Genomic DNA, 16,452 nt, shown 5'->3' with positions numbered 1-16,452 from the left:
GTATTATTACCCTCAGCTATAATTGCTAATGAAGACAAAAACAGTGCATTCAAAAATCTGAAAGCATGCCAGTTCACAGCAGCTTAATGCAAGGCTCTATTTACAAAAGAAAACTCTTGAGGGAGTATTTCATCATCTTACTGCTTCACTGAACTGTAGATTAATGCTGCTCTCCAAAGCACCTTAAGTCAATGAACAGCCTAAACATCTCAATGGCTTCCTTATTTATCTACCAATGCTGAATCACATGAAACCAAAATATAGTAGGTTGATACAGAGTATTTTAAGAGCATAAGACATATAGGCCAGTGAGCGCAAGGGAAAAGACACAAAGAACATCACACAGTTTGTCTCTCCCTGAAGCCCTCTGAGAGCATAATATATTCCAGGGCAATGGCTTCAACAACTCTGACAGAGAGCAGTAAACTGCAATTATACAGCATAGAATTAGAGAGCTGAATTAGGGAAAAGAAAAAAAAAAAAAAGAAAAAAAAAAAACACTTCCCAAGGCTTTGGCAAGTGGATTTTCATGCAAGAACTACCCAGAAATATCTCATGTTGGAATGACAAAGGACAAAGGGAAATTACCAGGTGAAGAAACATCTCCCATACACCAAGCACTTAAGTTGAATAAAACTTCTTGGAAAAGCATCAGCAATGTGTAAGTCACCCTATTTTCTGCAATACAGACCAAAAAAATGCACAAGTAACCACAGAAAAAGATAATGAAAGACTCTATCTACAACAGCAAAAAGAACAGAACTTATGCCCCACCAGCACTACCAAGAAAGAGATCATTTAAATGCTTTTTTTAAACAAGACAATCTGACCACTGGAGACACTAAACCAGTGTGCAAGGCAGATCCTGCCAGGGTGCAGAGATCAAACATGCCTCTCTTAAATCTCATTCTACACACACACACCTTAGGCAACTTGGTTGTTTGGCTCTTAGTTTGCACGGAAACAGAATGTGCTGTCCTTTGTTAACCAGAGATGCTCACTATTATTGCTCCCACAGGGAACACGTTATCTTTTAGGAGCTGTTTCAGGTTTTTCCCAGCGATATATCAAAGACTTTTCCGCAACCAAAACCATAAACTGAGGATAAGTAAGGCATGTTGTTTGGCTTACCTACATTTTTACTGCAGAAGAAAATACAGCATCACAGGCTCCTAATTCCCAGTTGGCAGAGCGTTCTTTATTGGTTCAAAAGGATGTTACATAGATAAAATACAGATTAGTTTTTAATAATACAATTGTTTGGGTTTCCTTCTTTCCACTTTTTTTTTTTTCTAAACATAGCAGACCTTTGGTTCCTATAGTTAAGCTGATTGTTTTTTATAGTGCTATGATACATCAGTGTGCTGAGTGGAGAGAAGTTTCTCACTAAATGAAAACAGATTTCCAAAGATCTTTGGAAAACAGTAAGAGTACACAAGTTATCAAAAGGGAAGAAATTCAACTCCCAGAGCTCTATGTATCTGAATGGTGTGCTCCAGTGAGTGCAAACTAATACAGGAGGGAAAAACAAGAGCAGTGACAAACCAGTCCATTTTTTGGAGCCTTATGGCTGATAAGTGTTGTATGGACAGAATGTATTAAATACATATCTTAAAATTTATGCTCAATTTTCCTAAATATTATAAACTAAATATTTACTAAAGAGCTTAAAATATCTTTAATATGCACAAATATTGGACATGGTATCTTAAATAAACATAGATGTATTATTATAAGATACTCAATACACATCCTTGGTACAAAACCAAGTCTTAAAATCTTCAACTTAATGAAGGCTACATGTGATTTTGTTTATCCTAAAAAGTAACAAGCTCTCCTGTCTAGTTCTGTAGTGGTAAACTGGAGCAAAACCAAATATACAGACACAAAAACCTACTTAAAAAGGCATCTCATATAAGGTCCTCTCTCTATTGTATCAGCACTGACAAGTGAGGTGAACATGGGTGCTTATCGAGTTTCCACGGACCAAACGCAGCAGTCCAGCATCTGACAGCCACCCAAAGCTAGCAGCTCAGCACAGAGACCCTGATCCTCTGGGGCACTCCTCCAGTGATCACTTCTGCAAGAGCTTCTCTCTCAAGAGAGAGAATGGCACGAAGGCAGAGCCCCTGCCCAGCCCAGTGGGGCAGTGGGTCCCCACCACATCCATCCACGCTGGCGCTGCAGAGAGCAGAAAGGCAAGGCAGCTGTGGCCCGCACTCCCCCTGGGTTTCTGCAGAGGGAAAGACTAGCATATGGCAAGACAGAAGGAAATGCACCTCTAACACAGAAGCTAAATTTTCGTATGGAAGTCACAATAAAGTACATTTAAGGATTCAACACTTCCTTCCCTGACCTGTGAGATTTTGGTTTTGCTGCCATGTGAATGAAGGCTAGGGTCTCCACGAGTGCCCACTGCAGACTAATCAAACAGCTATTGGTTCTCCTCTCCCTCAAACATGGCTGAGGCACACGCATCAAGTATCTTGCCCAAGGCCACCAAGGATACATCTCAGCAAGGTTTCAAATTCAAGGGTCGCTGTCTCTCAGTCTCGATAAGAACAATCTATTTTTATATAAACATTCACTTGCACAATAGCAGCCCTGTTGCCTGCAGGGAGAAACCCTCTAGGCAGCTATTGTCAGACAAGTTAAAAATGTACCTGTGGGAATATCCCAGACACAGAGTAGGCATTGTTATGGGCTGAGTAATACCATTAACCAGACTGTGAGAAAATTCTGCTGTTAGAATAACAGTAACAGCTAGAAAGAGGCATTTAATAATTAACTGTGAAGAAATACTATTCAGAAAAGGGATTTCCAACTGTGTAAAATCTGCCAGCTCCTAACACTCGAATTCTCTGGATTTATTCAGGATTACACATATATGAGCTCTCCAAGCTACTAAATTAAAATGCAGAAGAAGATCAAGCATTGCCTCCTCTAATTTTATTAATACTAAAACAAAAATGAATTTCAGATGGAATTGGAGACAAGGCTGCAATCACACTGCACTGTGCATGTCACGCCTCTCTACCGCTGTGCAGAAAGGACTGTGGAAAAGAAAATCTGATGGGCAGACAGATTCCAATGGCCAATTTGATGGATTCAAACTCCACTTTGCACTGCTGCTTTAAAGCTGTTGTTAACCAACATCGTATCCCAAAGAAGCAATCCAGGTTAAAGACCACCCTTTTGTTTTCAGAGGTTAGCTTCAGCATCCATCACATCCCTGAGCTGGATTCAGTATGCAAATGTTTGTATAGGCAGCGGGAAGAAGATGGCAGATGGCCAGAAGCAAATAGCCAGGGCATAAGAAGGGCAGAAACAACTTTTTCCAAAAGCAGTATTAATGTTGCCAGCATAAAATGAATCTGAGACACTACTGCCTATGTGATGAGAAAGAAATCTATGTAAATATGACAAGCTGATTCCTGCCAATGAAAACCTCTTCATTATTAGCATCAAAACATAACTCAGAACAGTTACAGCTGAAAACCCACTGATACAAAAATCCACTGAAATCCACTGAAACCCACTGATACAAAAATCATCCAGGAAAATGCAAAAACCTAAAATAATACCTCTGCATGGAGAAAAACAAAATGTACATAAGGAATGCTAAACAGCTCACAGTAAAATCCCAGGGAAGATGAGGCCCTTGCAGCTTCCCCTGTTCTCTCAAGCCCACCAGACCAGGAGGGAGGTTTGGTGTTGATTCGACACCATGTGAAGCTTTGCTGGTCAGGCTCCAGTCCTGGGGGTCTTCTGCAAAAGAGCCAGCCTATTCTCCAAGGGAACACCTCCTGGTCCAATTTGTTTTAGAAGTATAGCTGTAGCTTAGGAGACTGAAAAATAGAGGATGAGGACATGCATCAAGACTCTAAGAAAGTTAATCTGTGATCCCACAGTTTTCTTGATCCACCTCTGTAAAATGGGACAAATGGTTCTTAATTCTTCTGTAAAGCATTTTTACTGTGTGGGAGAAAACACTAGAAAGCCAAATCTCCTGCATGCTATTAAAAAAATTCTCCCTGCAAGGTAATTACCTAAAAATTTTAATCATACAATATTTTGCTATTCACACCCCTGTAATTACCGTTTCCTTCCCTTTATATCACTCCTTCTCTTAAATTTGCCTTGGTTGCACTGTCTGGTAATGCATTTTTTATCTCTCTGTTAAATAACTGAAACACACAAATAAATATTTTACAAGATGTGTGCTGAGTACTCATGTACCAGATCACCAAGCAAAATTCCTCTCTTAATTTTCTCTGAAGCTATTGTTTCTCGTCCCAGTATCTCTTACCCTCAGATTTAAATATTGATTTGAAATCAGTACTGAAAATCAATGGCCATACCCATTTGTCATCACCAACACCCACTGGAAGATTCTTCTTGCTGCCCTGTTTCAGAGCTGACTTATGCAGTCTTTGATTTCTCTGCTAGGTAAGCTGCACAGGTGACAAGAGACAAATTGTTTTGCAAAAGTGATCAAGTGTGACACCTTTTTTCCCCTTCCTTTAAAAACAAAAAACAAACAAAACAAAAAAAAAAGAGAGAGAGAGAAACAGTGAAGTAATTGTTGAACCTGCTCCTTATTCTGAGGCAGGTTGTTATCCCTTGTTCATGTATATTTGTGCAATGCAGATGTGCCAAGAAGAAGCTAAGCCCCATTAACTTCTGGTATTTAGAGTCCTAAATACCAACATCATATGATTAAAGTGGGTCTTAAGATCAGACTGCAAGAATGTAATTTGTTCTTGTTACAGATGTACTTCACCATTAGCACTCCTAAAACATATAAAATCTACACACTTAACCTATTTCTACAAATATAGTGTAGTTTTCTGAAAGTTTCTTAAGTTCCCAAGCAGCTTTTTGTCCAAAGATAAAATTCTTCTTGTCCTCCATCTGTTTTACTTAGTATTTATTTTATTTATAAACTATTCAGATGGTCAAAGTATCTTTATGGAAAGGCTGAATTTCAATCAGGCAGATGCAAGAAGAGGTTTTGGAGAAGGACAGATACAAAGAATACAGCAGATAAGTGACTTATTGTGTTGAATAAGCAAGTCTGGAAGAGAGGCCGTTATGGAAAAAGCTTAACTATGTTTGAAGTAGAAGCAACTTTTCAACTTGAGAAAACAGAACCTGTTGAGGAGGAGAGAGGGAGAGGGAAAAGAGAAGACTCAAGCATATTACTAGGGGAAACACAGCAAGTATTTGTAAATGTTAACCACAGTGAAGTTTACAGAAAAGGGCAACTCCCATTGGCAATACAATATCTTAAGTGTCTTCTGTTGAGCACCTGCAAGGTTTCCAGTGCAAACTTATCTGACCTTTATTTAAAGGTCACCACTCCAGACAAGGAATTACAGCCAGCCTCTTGAGCCCCAAGGTAGGTATCTTCTAGGCTCTCTTCATTTCTACTGTTATTTTAAATACGGCCTCTGCTTTTGTACATTTATTAGAACATTTATTTTCCAACAAATAGATTAACAAACAACTGTACGCCTAAGTAATTATTTAAATACTACTTGCAATGAATGCCGTATTTTACCTAGGATGAAATCGTAATGCATTTTGAAGCACTAAGTAAATGACTGGACCCCAAAGTGATTGCATACACTTATTTGTAAAAACAACTTTCAGTCTGAGAATTCATCTGCTCAGGGTGTATTAATCCAGAATTCTAAAACACTTTAAGTAGATGTTAAACAGAACAAAAGCTAAGTAAGTAGCAACTAAGTAACTAATTTGAAGGACAAAAATAAAACAAACAAACAAAACAACAAAAAAATAAGGCTAAAGCAAAGCAAATTACCCCAGAAACCAAAGCTCACCAGCATACCAAATCTGACATCTGCCCTGAATTCATAAATTCAAATAAATACCCCTTTCTAAGCAGCTAGCATTGGATTCTGAAAGTCTGTCATATAATCTTTATACTGTTGATCTTGTTTGGAGTAAAATATAGACACAGTAACCCTCTGAGAGCCTTTTTAAGAAATTTCATACCTTGCATGGGGAATTAATAATGTATGTAAACCTGCCGAAGTCAACAGATTTACTTTAGGAATGGCTGCACCAAGATGTGACACCTACATGCATTCATATGAAAAACAACAGTCGGGGTAAGTTATAAGATCCAACATGAAACATGGAAAAGTCTATCCAATTCTCGATCCAATAAAGCTTTTCTTCATAATATGACAATAAAGATACAAATATTAACTTTCATTAAGCATACTCCTGTATAGTATCTGGAGATTTCAAAGTTGCAAACTTCAGCAATGAAAACAATATATTTCCCCATTCAGTTATTCAAAAAGAGAATGATACAAACTGAGTAAGTAGTTATGAATTGTTCTCTTTAAGCAATGTGCAAGTATTACACCACTTCAATTTTAAAAGGTCATTATCTATTCATAAAAGACGGATATAATGTTTGTTTTGGTTTTCCCAGAAGTTTTCCTTACCTCAACTGTAGGCTTGCAGAGAAAGCAATTTTATTTTCTAGGCTTTCTGTTTCCAGCATCTACTTGTACTTGACTACGTAAATATCACAAAGATTATAATATGTTGGAAGGGAAAGGACATAAGAGAATTTTAAAAGACTTACAACAAGAGTTGGAAAAAAAAAAAAAAAAAACAAAGCTTGTTGAAGGTATTTACCTCTGGTGCATCTCCCTGGTGGATAAAGCAGCTTAGTTGCTTGTTAATTTGCATTTTATGCTTATCAATTTATTTTCCTTTTTATCCATAAGAAAATCATTTTTGTGAGAGCATTTAATTATTTTTTGTGTTCAAATGAACAGAGAAGCACTGTTGCTGTCTTGTTATGTAGATTAGATCAGGTCCTGAGAGTAGAAAAGGCAGACTCTATCTACAAATAAGTTAGTTTGTTATGAATGGGTTTTGTTATGAAGATCTACCTGAATTTTCTTCAGGTATGATCCTGATGGAGGGCTACTACATTATTGTAATGAATTTGCTGTGTTGCCAAAAATAGTCTCATTGCATACATTATTTTGGTCAAAGAAATAAGGACCCAGTTAAAAAAGCAAAGCTTCAAATAGACGGTTTATTTTTCCTACAAAATTATCTGTTATCTCCGTCTGAGAGATGGATGAAAAAACTAAATTACCCTTTCTTGTTGTGCTTGTTTTTTTGTTGTTTGTTGTTGTTGTTTGTTTTGTTTTGTTTTTTCTTATTTACTTTCATCAAATGCATTAGTATTTCAATACACTAGGAGACACCCCTTGAAGCTTGCAGAGGATACTGGGTACCCGATGTCTGCAGCAGTGTGTGAGGTGGTCCTTGGGGGCACAGACTTCAGGCTTTCCAGAGCCTGTCACCCCAGGGCAGTCCCATGCCAAAGTGCCCTGTAGTTGGAGATTTGAAACATATACCAGGGTGCAGAAGCCTCAGACCAGGAGCAGTTGTACAAACGCAGGTCAAGAATTCTATGATTCTAAGTTGTGGCTGCTGTTTCTTACCAGCACTGACAAGTATATTGGCAGTAATAGGAAGCAATACATAAGGCAAATAAGCTTCTAGTTCATTCGCTGCCTTGCAGAGTCAAGCAGAAGTAAGCCCTGGCCTCAGTTAAGATCATGAAATCAACATGATGGAGGGCAGGGAAGAAAGGCAGAAGGAATAACCTGGCCTTTATAAACTTAATTTCTTTTCCTAACCAAGAGGGAAACAACAAATGAATGGTGACCCAGAAAGGATGTGCACACTGTACAACCAGGGTAGGTGACCAGCCTGTGGTTTAGCCAGCCTTCAGTGTAAGCAAAGCCATGTGCTGTGTCCTCACTCTCTCTGCACCCATCTGTGCAAGTCTGCAGCAAATATCCCTGCGTCCCAGTGGCAGATGGTCTCCAGGCTTCTCTTCTCCAAATTGCAGAAAAACTTACCTGATTTTTTTCAAAGGAAATTTTAAAAGAGGAACTCTGATGATCTTATCTGCATCTTGCCTGCTTATTTTCCACCCCCAAGGTAAGCATAACTTGGGCTTTAACCTGTACTCCAGCCTGTACAAGCAAGCCTGAGTTCATAGTGGAATTAACATTTTTTTAGGATTGTGTATGTAAGTGATGATAGTGATGGCAGACTGGGGAAAAATATTTGCATGCTCAGAAAGGTTAAATGGTCTGCCAAGATGACCCAGGTAGCACAGTAATTCTGTAGAAAAATGGAGAAATAAATTATTCTCTTGACCTTTGAAATTTTGATTCAACTCAAAGTAAAGATAAGAGATTAACTTTTTTGATTAACAATCAAAACACAATGAAAAGAACCAGTTTTCCTCACAGACTACCAACACAATTATTGCCTTCAGTAAACAGCTCAAGAAATAAAAGATCACTTCTTAGGCAAGAAGAAAAGAGCATGAGATGCGTGCTTTTAACTAGTATGCAGAAACAGGGAAACAAAAATACACATAAAGGATAATAAAGTTTAAAAATATATAAGGATTCATAAATAGTTCTTTGAGTCTTCATTCCCTAAATGCCAGGTGTAGTTTGAAATTTAATATTAAAAATAAATAGCATGCCAAATCACCCTGGATAACAGCTTACAATACTTTGATTTAGAGATTCTTCTCCACTCCGAGAGAAATCCCATAAACACCTCCAGCCAATAACTATAAACTCGTCACATCAAAGTACTACAACTGTTCAGCATCCTACATCTTTGTTCTTCTGAGGTGTCCCTGTCTCAATGCAGAACCAAGACAAATATCAGTCATTTGGGTTGGAAGGGCTTCTGGAGGTTTCTAGTCAAGTAGCCTGCTCACAGCTGATGCAGCTGTGAGATCTCAGGCTGCTCATGGCGTTAACTACATTTGTCTTGAAAACCTCCAAGAACAGAGAATGTGTAACCTCCCTGAGCAACCTCCCTGCCCCTGACTGTCCTCGTGGGGAAAAAGATTTTCCTCATACCCAGTCTGATCTTGTTTCAACTTATCGCCTTCTCTCTCTCGTCCTCCCGCCATTCACCACTGCACAGAACCTGGCTCTATCACCTCTATAACCTCCCTGCAGGTCTAGGCCAGCTAATGCTCCATCTCCCCAAAGCCATCACTTCTCCTGCTGGTCACCTCTAGATTTTGTCCCCACTCCCCTCACAGAAAATCCTCTTTACAATAGGACCATTCCTCTATGCATTTCAATATCACTAACACAAAATCACCAATTTTGTTTTTAGCTATGAGGTGAAGATGCCCTTTCATCTTAGTTTTACGTAAATGTACAGTTAATGTATATTCTCAAATATTCTGCAGCCTTTCTTACTTCTGTATTGTTCAAAGTACGGGGCAACAACAGAGGAAAATATTTTTTCATTCTCCCTACCAATCCATGGCCACTCAAACATTTTCCTCCCCTGTGCAGTCCCACAGCATTCCTGTAGCAGCACTCTGTTCATATGAAAAAAGAAATACTGATTCAGAAAATCAGGTCATTTTGCCCTGTTAGTGGTGTATGTAACAAAGCCATGACCAAACCATTACAAAAACTTGACCTTAATAAGAAGGGCAAGGCCAGGACTAAGTTTAGAAACAATACTGGCAACCATGCCAGATGTATGGACAGCTTGGTCTTACTGAGGCCAATTGCAAAACACAGCACTTGCATCTCTATTTTGTCTTTAAATAGAGCTGTAATGGTTAAGATACAATCAGAAGATTAACAAATAGGCTTAGTTCTATAACCCAAAAAAGTCCTGCAAGTTTCCAAGCAATCGTATGTTTTGTAATCAGTTTGGTTACACATATTAGCACACTGTGAAATATATGTACAAAGTTTTTTCAACTGTACCAATACATGTTGGCTGTTAAACCTACTATCAATAATATATTCCTTTCTTGTGCTTTTTAAGGGGACATCAGAGTTCAAATTATCATTGACTGAACAATTCAATCTATAATTTACAACAGAAATCCAAGTAAATTTCATCATCGCCAAAGGAAATTCTTGATTTGTTTACAACACGTACAGTGATTTCTTTACAGAGTATGATTTCCACCTGTTTGTGTAAGTCTCTAATTCAGTCACAGGTAATGTACATCCTAAAACGAGGCTGTTGGAGAACTAGAAACACTTTAAACAGATTTATTTCTAATTGACTAGATTTTGTGTTGATTGTACTCCTATAAGACCTGATTAAGTGAATTCATTACCATTTATAATTTTCTGATGGCATACTTTGGAGATTGCAGCCAGGGAAATTATCACAGTCTGATCAAGAAATGCAAACTGAATATAAAAGCATTCTTAAATAATCTTGATTGAATTATGATATAAAATATTCCTAATAAAAATCTGTCTTGAATTGCAGGCGTACAACTGTCAGTTTCTGCCATTAAGTAACTACTTAGTAAAAGTTCTTACTAAATCCTCTGTAAGCATCGAGCAGCTGATGGTGTAGGACTTCACGGTCCTTTGTGATGGCCACCTGCATGGGACTGCCTTTCTCCAGGAATGAGGAGCAGTGATGTACAGGAATATAATGCTTGAAAGAATTATTTCTCTATAAAACTGGGGGCTGGCACGACCCTGAGATGCAGTCTTTATTTTATTCTAAGTCTTTCTATTTTGCTGCTCAAATACTCCCAGGTGTATTGCTAATCTTAACAATTTCCACGCAAAGCTCATTTCCTAACACTGCTCTTGATGCTTTCAGAGCTACCTATTCCTGCACCTCATTATAAGAGAAGAACAACGTCTAGGCAGCTCTGCTTACCGTGTAATGCAGCTGTGCAGGGAAGGAAATAATTAAGCCCATCATGTGAACCAAATCCTTCAGGACATTCCCATTAACGAGATCTACTGAGCCCCTCTCTGCCTTGCTGCTTGCAGAAATGAACAAGGCAGAGACAGAGTGCAAAAAGCCCTCCTCTTCAGCATTAATATAAAGCTATGAAAACAGAAATATATTTTGTTCAATTCACATTTTTAAAGGAAATGAGCATTAAAAAGGGATTTGTCGTTAGCTTTTACGCCTACTTCATGTTCTTCCAGGGATTTTATTCAGTCTGCCTTCCAGTGTTTTCACTCCTAGCTGCCTCATCTCAAAAGTTTTCTCCAGGCCTAGACTCCTCTTCCCCAAACTGTTTCTCAACCACACATTGTAAGTGACCGTTTCTGCCCCTTTCATGGTACTGGAAGCATATCACAATTTAATTTCTTTCTAATGTGCTTTCATCTTCATGATTTTGACATGCCTCCAGTCCCTCTCTTGGGTTAAGAATGCCACCAGCTCCTCCCCATTCTTTTTTTTTAGGAGATTTCAGGATGTATGCTAACTTTCCACCCAACAGATAGGTCACCAGGCTTGGCTCTCTCCCACCACAAACCTGCAGCCATTAATATGCCCAGCAGTTGAATTTCTCACCATTATAGCTTGCCACAGAAGGCATGCTAGGCACCAGAGCTGCATCACCACTGCCTCAGCAGGAGCAAGGAGGCAGGAAGGTCCTCAGACCACCTCCTGCTTCCACAAGACAGCTCTTCTGGCAGCAGCATCCAGGCTGCTGACTTGGCTGCCCAGCTCCACCCAGGGCACAGTGCTGGATCCCCTATTCTTGGCCTGGGAGGACTCATTAAATCACAGCCAGTCAGAAAGAGTACATAAAAAATGAAGTTTTGCTGCATTAAAAAGAGCACGTATGTAATATCACAGTATTTTGTATATTATAATAATGGATGTTAAGTATACAAAAAAAAAAAAAACAAAAACCTACCCAAAGACTGGTACATGCAACAAAGACCCATAATAATATTTTTAAGAGAACCACAGAACTGGGTACTGGAAGTTCCCCTTCACTAACAACTCAGAGCACGTAAAGCATAGAGGAGTGTTTACAGCCTGTACCAAACATCACTGTCACTGTTGGCTCTCACGGTGAAACAGCGTGCTCAGTCATGAATGTCTGCTTTTCACATCTGCAGTCACTGTGACTGCTATGAATATAAATGGGAAAGAAAGACATTTAAAAAGTAAAAGAAAATAAAAGACTGACAAGGTAAGCAAAAGCCTTACCCATCACATCTGTAGTTTAGAATGTGTTGATGTCTTGCAGTTAATACATTATCAAAGCTAGATTTGAGTAACTGCTGTTCTTTATGCTTCAGACTTATTTGAAAGACAGTTCAGTTGTACGCTGATGATGTCTATTTTCCACAAATAGCTTAGTACCACTGAGCAAATAATTTAAAAATTGAGAGATTTAAGTTTATTTTCCCATTTTTAGAATTGATTCAAAATATTTCCTCTCACCCCAACACTTTCTCAATTCTGCAGACTGCTCAAACATATACATCCCTCATCAAGGTGTGACAGTATGGGCTCTGAAGGATTATTTTGATCATGCCATAGACTAATGACCAACCTGACACTTGAAAAACTCCATAACTAGAAACTTACTCACATGTTTTAGTCAATTAGTCTCATCAACTCAACACATTGCCAAATAAAATTCTTTAATTCTGTATTTGTGCAGTTGTTTTTGTTCCATTTCCTTTGACTTCTAATTGGCATTAGTACTCATCTTTGACATTGGCACTAGTCACAGAAGCAAATAGCCAATGATAAGCTGATAAGCCTGATAAGCTAATTTTTTTTTCTTGTGCTGGCCTTGAGTTACACACCATTATATTTCAAACTTTATCTCCTTTTTCCATTTCTACAGACTACTCCTCCAATTTGAAAGTGTCACCCTGCAGTTTACAGCAGCCCCTTGCAAACTTTTTACATAATTTTAATGTTTTCAGTCTCCTTCTGTTGCTCCTCCAAAGATACTGCTAGGACTGTCTATCAGTGGGAAACCACCACACTGTCTTATCTTTGATATGTGTTCATAACGTGCATTAACACATATACCTGCAGCATCAATGTGAGAAAAGGCCCCTTCACTTTTCTCTCATCACAGAGAAAATGAGGTTTTTAGTTTTCAGATCATACAGAAGTATCAAGCTTTACCAAAGGAAACCTAATTTTAAATCGTTGTAGTTTTTGATAAATTTTTTTCTGACTTCTGAGTTTAAAGTTATTTATTTTGTAGCAACTGGACTGTAAGCCAATAAAATAATTCTAGTTTAAGAAACCTTTGTATAAAAAGGTATAAGAAGTCTCCAGAATACTATCAAAACTTTTCAAATTGTGTTTTAAAAGAATCAAAGAAAAGGTATGAGGGGAAAAAAATAAAAAGGAATAAGAAAGAAATACGTAGAGACTAGAAGACTGGCTGAATAGAAAACACTGAAAATGCAGCATACAGATACAATAGAAAAGACACAATGGACATATCTGTGCTGTGTAATGAGAGGCTCTACAGTGACATCCTAGTCCATCAGTTTCCACTATGAAATTCTTTACCCAAATCTAACATTAATTGCAAAAGTTATAGTGAACTCACCAAAAAATTGCTCATGGAAAAAAACAGTGTTTCAACACATCTAATACAAGAAGTACCATAACATTAGTCTTCCTGCTAGTTCACATTTAAAGTATATTCAGGAGGAGGAGGAAGAGAGCTGCTACATGTGATGATGAAAGTTAATATGCTCTCCCAACTGTCTTCACAACAGGCTGCTGTTAAACTGCTAAAGTCTTCTCAATTTTACTAAATCTGTGACATAGAAATCGATTCTGAGAAGTTACTATAGGATAAAAGGGAAAAAAGGTGAAAAGACACAAGTAACTGTCCTGGTTTCAGTTAGGACAGAGTTAATTTTCCTCCTAGTAGCTGGTAGGGTGCTATGTTTTGGATTAGGATGAGAAGAGCGCTGATAACATGCTGATGTTTTAATTGCTGCAGAGCAGTGCTTACACCAAGCCAAGGGCTTTTCACCTTCTTCCTCTGTCCTGCCAGCGAGCAGGCTGGGGGTGCAGCAGGAGCTGGGAGGGGACAGACCCAGGACAGCTGACCCAAACTGGCCAAAGGGGTATTCCATACCATCTGGCGTCATGCTAAACAATATATAGGGGTGGCTAGCTGGGGTAGGGGGGCTGGCTGCTCGGGGATAGGCTGGGCATCGATCAGTGGGCGGTGAGCAATTGCATTGTGCATCACTTGTTTCTTACACATTATTATTAGTAGTACTATTACCATTATTATTATTATTATTATTGTTATTTTTATTTTCCTGTCTTAATAAACTGTCTTTATCTCAACTCACAGGCTTCACTTTCCCGTTTCTCTCCCCCGTCCCAGAGAGGGAGGGGGGAGGGTGAGCGAACAGCTGTGTGGTGTTTAGCTGCCGGCCAGGTTAAACCACAACAGTAACTTAAATGATTTCTCTACAAAATTAATTTGGCATGCTTACCTGTCAGCACACATGAGAAAGCAACTGTGTCAAGAGATCATCAGCATCTAACTATTCTCATCTCAGATTCCTGTAAAAAAAATAAATAAATAAATAAATACATGAGAAGATTGACATGTAGAGAAAGAAATCCAGTGATCTAACAGCCACCCTCTTTAAAATCTGCAAAGCAGAAACACACAGAACACAAAGGGGATTTTGATGTATTAGTCTTCAAAGGGAAAAAAAAAAAAAGAGGATTTTTATTGCTTTACCAATTTATAACACATTCATCATGCTGTAACATAAATATTACGTATAACGTCACTCACTCCAGAGTGCTTCTGGCAGCATAAAGCTAGTCCTAAGGCAAAAACAGGCTCTCCTGGTTATCAACAGACATCATTTCAGGCCAGATCTGACAGCAGGTGAAAGATCCTGCCCTGCTGTTTCCCATGGACATCTTTATGAATTTAAGTTTTGCAAAGCACTGAGCATCCCAGGCATGTGCATTTGCAGAACAACCCCAATTTGTGCAGCAAGATGCTTGTCGTTGGTTGGTGGGGGTTTTTTTGTTTGTTTGTTTTGTTTTTCCTCCAAGTCTAGCTGAGATCCAGAAATTAGGTCTGCTTTTTCCAGCCCATCAGAAAGATTCCCCAGTTCAGCAGACACGTTGAGCATCACAGTCCAACTCCCACCACAGTAAGGGATAGCCTAAAGCAGGCTAACTGATGAGCACTGAAGTGTATGACTAGATTCAAATTTATTGCCTTCATGGATGGGTAGAAGCTCACGTTGAAGAAAGTCTTGCCTATCATGTATTTCTTCCTTTTACAGGTATAAGTGGAAGGGAAAAAAACAGACTTCTACATTGAGAAAGCGAGTTTGACAAACTTTTTTCTTTAACTTTTTGGTAACATACTCTGCTGCATGGTACTCCATCAAAAAATAATATTAGATTATATTACACCTGTTACACTAAGAGGTCCAAACAGGCACTCTCAATTAGCCACAAGAGAAATATAAACCAATTATGTAGCTCCAGAAGAAGTACAGAACATTACCATAAGTGAAACCAGAAATTCTCAGGGATAATTATGTGAACACCATTGGACTGCATGTTCTTTATTTTAAATGAAGATAGATTTTGACAAATTTTACTGAAACAAAACCTATTCAAAAAGTTTCAAGAAGGCAGAAAATATTTACAAATGTGTCTCCAGCACCTGCATAACTCTGCACAACTATCTTATAGCAACAGCAAAAGCCATTTAAATATTTTGTACTAAGTAAGCTGCTTTTGAGTTGAAACCTAGTAGACCCAGCATTTTCAGAGTCAGAGATATAAACATGATCTCCACGATCATGAATGTCATAGGGAATGTAAGGAACGAAGGATCACTAGCTGTTTCTCAGAAGGCAAAAACCAGAATCCATGGAAGGGAAGGTATCTGCAGGTTAAAAGCAAAACAAAATCAACTAATCTAACAGGTTTCTTAATCATGCTTCCACTTTTGAACCATCTCTTATACATGGCAGCTTTCAGTTTCTATATGGATCTAGAGACAGAGGATAAAGAATCACCTGGAACTGGAAAATGTCCATCACAAATGAATCCTTCCAAAATTGCTTACCAATGATGACACATCTGCTCAACATATTCCAAAAATTGGCTTTGTAGTTTTTTATGAGAGACTTATAATTTGGTCAATTCTGGATAGACATTGGTAGGATTTAGTAAAGGTGTAAAGCAATAGTCTGAAGCTTAAGAAAATATTTTGGGACTTTGTTGTTATAGAACGTAACAAAACCAATATAAATATTAAGTATTCTGCTACTAAATACCCCACAGAAAATAAAATCTAAGGAAATTCAATGAAGGGAATTTTTGCACTTCCTATGGAGGAAACGAGAATTGCAGCAGTTTTTTCTGTATGGAGTCCGAATCCTTCTGTTTACAAAAATGACCCAGGAACATGGCTCCATTACTTGTATCTGGGCTGTTAATTTACTTCTCACAGTAATCTCTAATGCTACATCTAAGGATAAGAAAATCAACATGAAAAACAGCAGTCTGCAAAGAGTTAGGGAAAGGTCTTTAAATTAGAGTATTTGTATACTGCAGATTTATAGA

The 16,452-nt window shown here is 38.3% G+C and overlaps 1 protein-coding gene across 6 annotated transcripts in view; it reads right to left on the bottom strand.

Annotated features, from left to right (window-relative positions):
- Positions 1–16,452, bottom strand: part of SHANK2 (SH3 and multiple ankyrin repeat domains 2) — a 354,395-nt gene that overhangs the window by 314,343 nt on the left and 23,600 nt on the right. For 4 of the 6 annotated variants that reach the window (XM_080594522.1, XM_080594527.1, XM_080594523.1 and 1 more), the window contains one exon: positions 14,340–14,409. The exons of the other annotated variants lie outside the window; for them this stretch is intronic. In XM_080594522.1, coding sequence (XP_080450648.1) covers positions 14,340–14,353 — 14 coding nt within the window. In that variant the 5' untranslated portion in view covers positions 14,354–14,409. The remainder of the gene's footprint in view (positions 1–14,339; positions 14,410–16,452) is intronic. 6 annotated transcript variants of the gene reach the window in all.

The sequence above is a fragment of the Anser brachyrhynchus genome (assembly GCF_964034855.1).
Source record: "Anser brachyrhynchus genome assembly, chromosome: 5".
Taxonomy (NCBI): Eukaryota; Metazoa; Chordata; class Aves; order Anseriformes; family Anatidae; genus Anser; species Anser brachyrhynchus.
The sequence above is the reverse complement of the archived record's forward strand: the minus strand, read 5'-3'. Positions and strand labels throughout refer to the sequence as shown.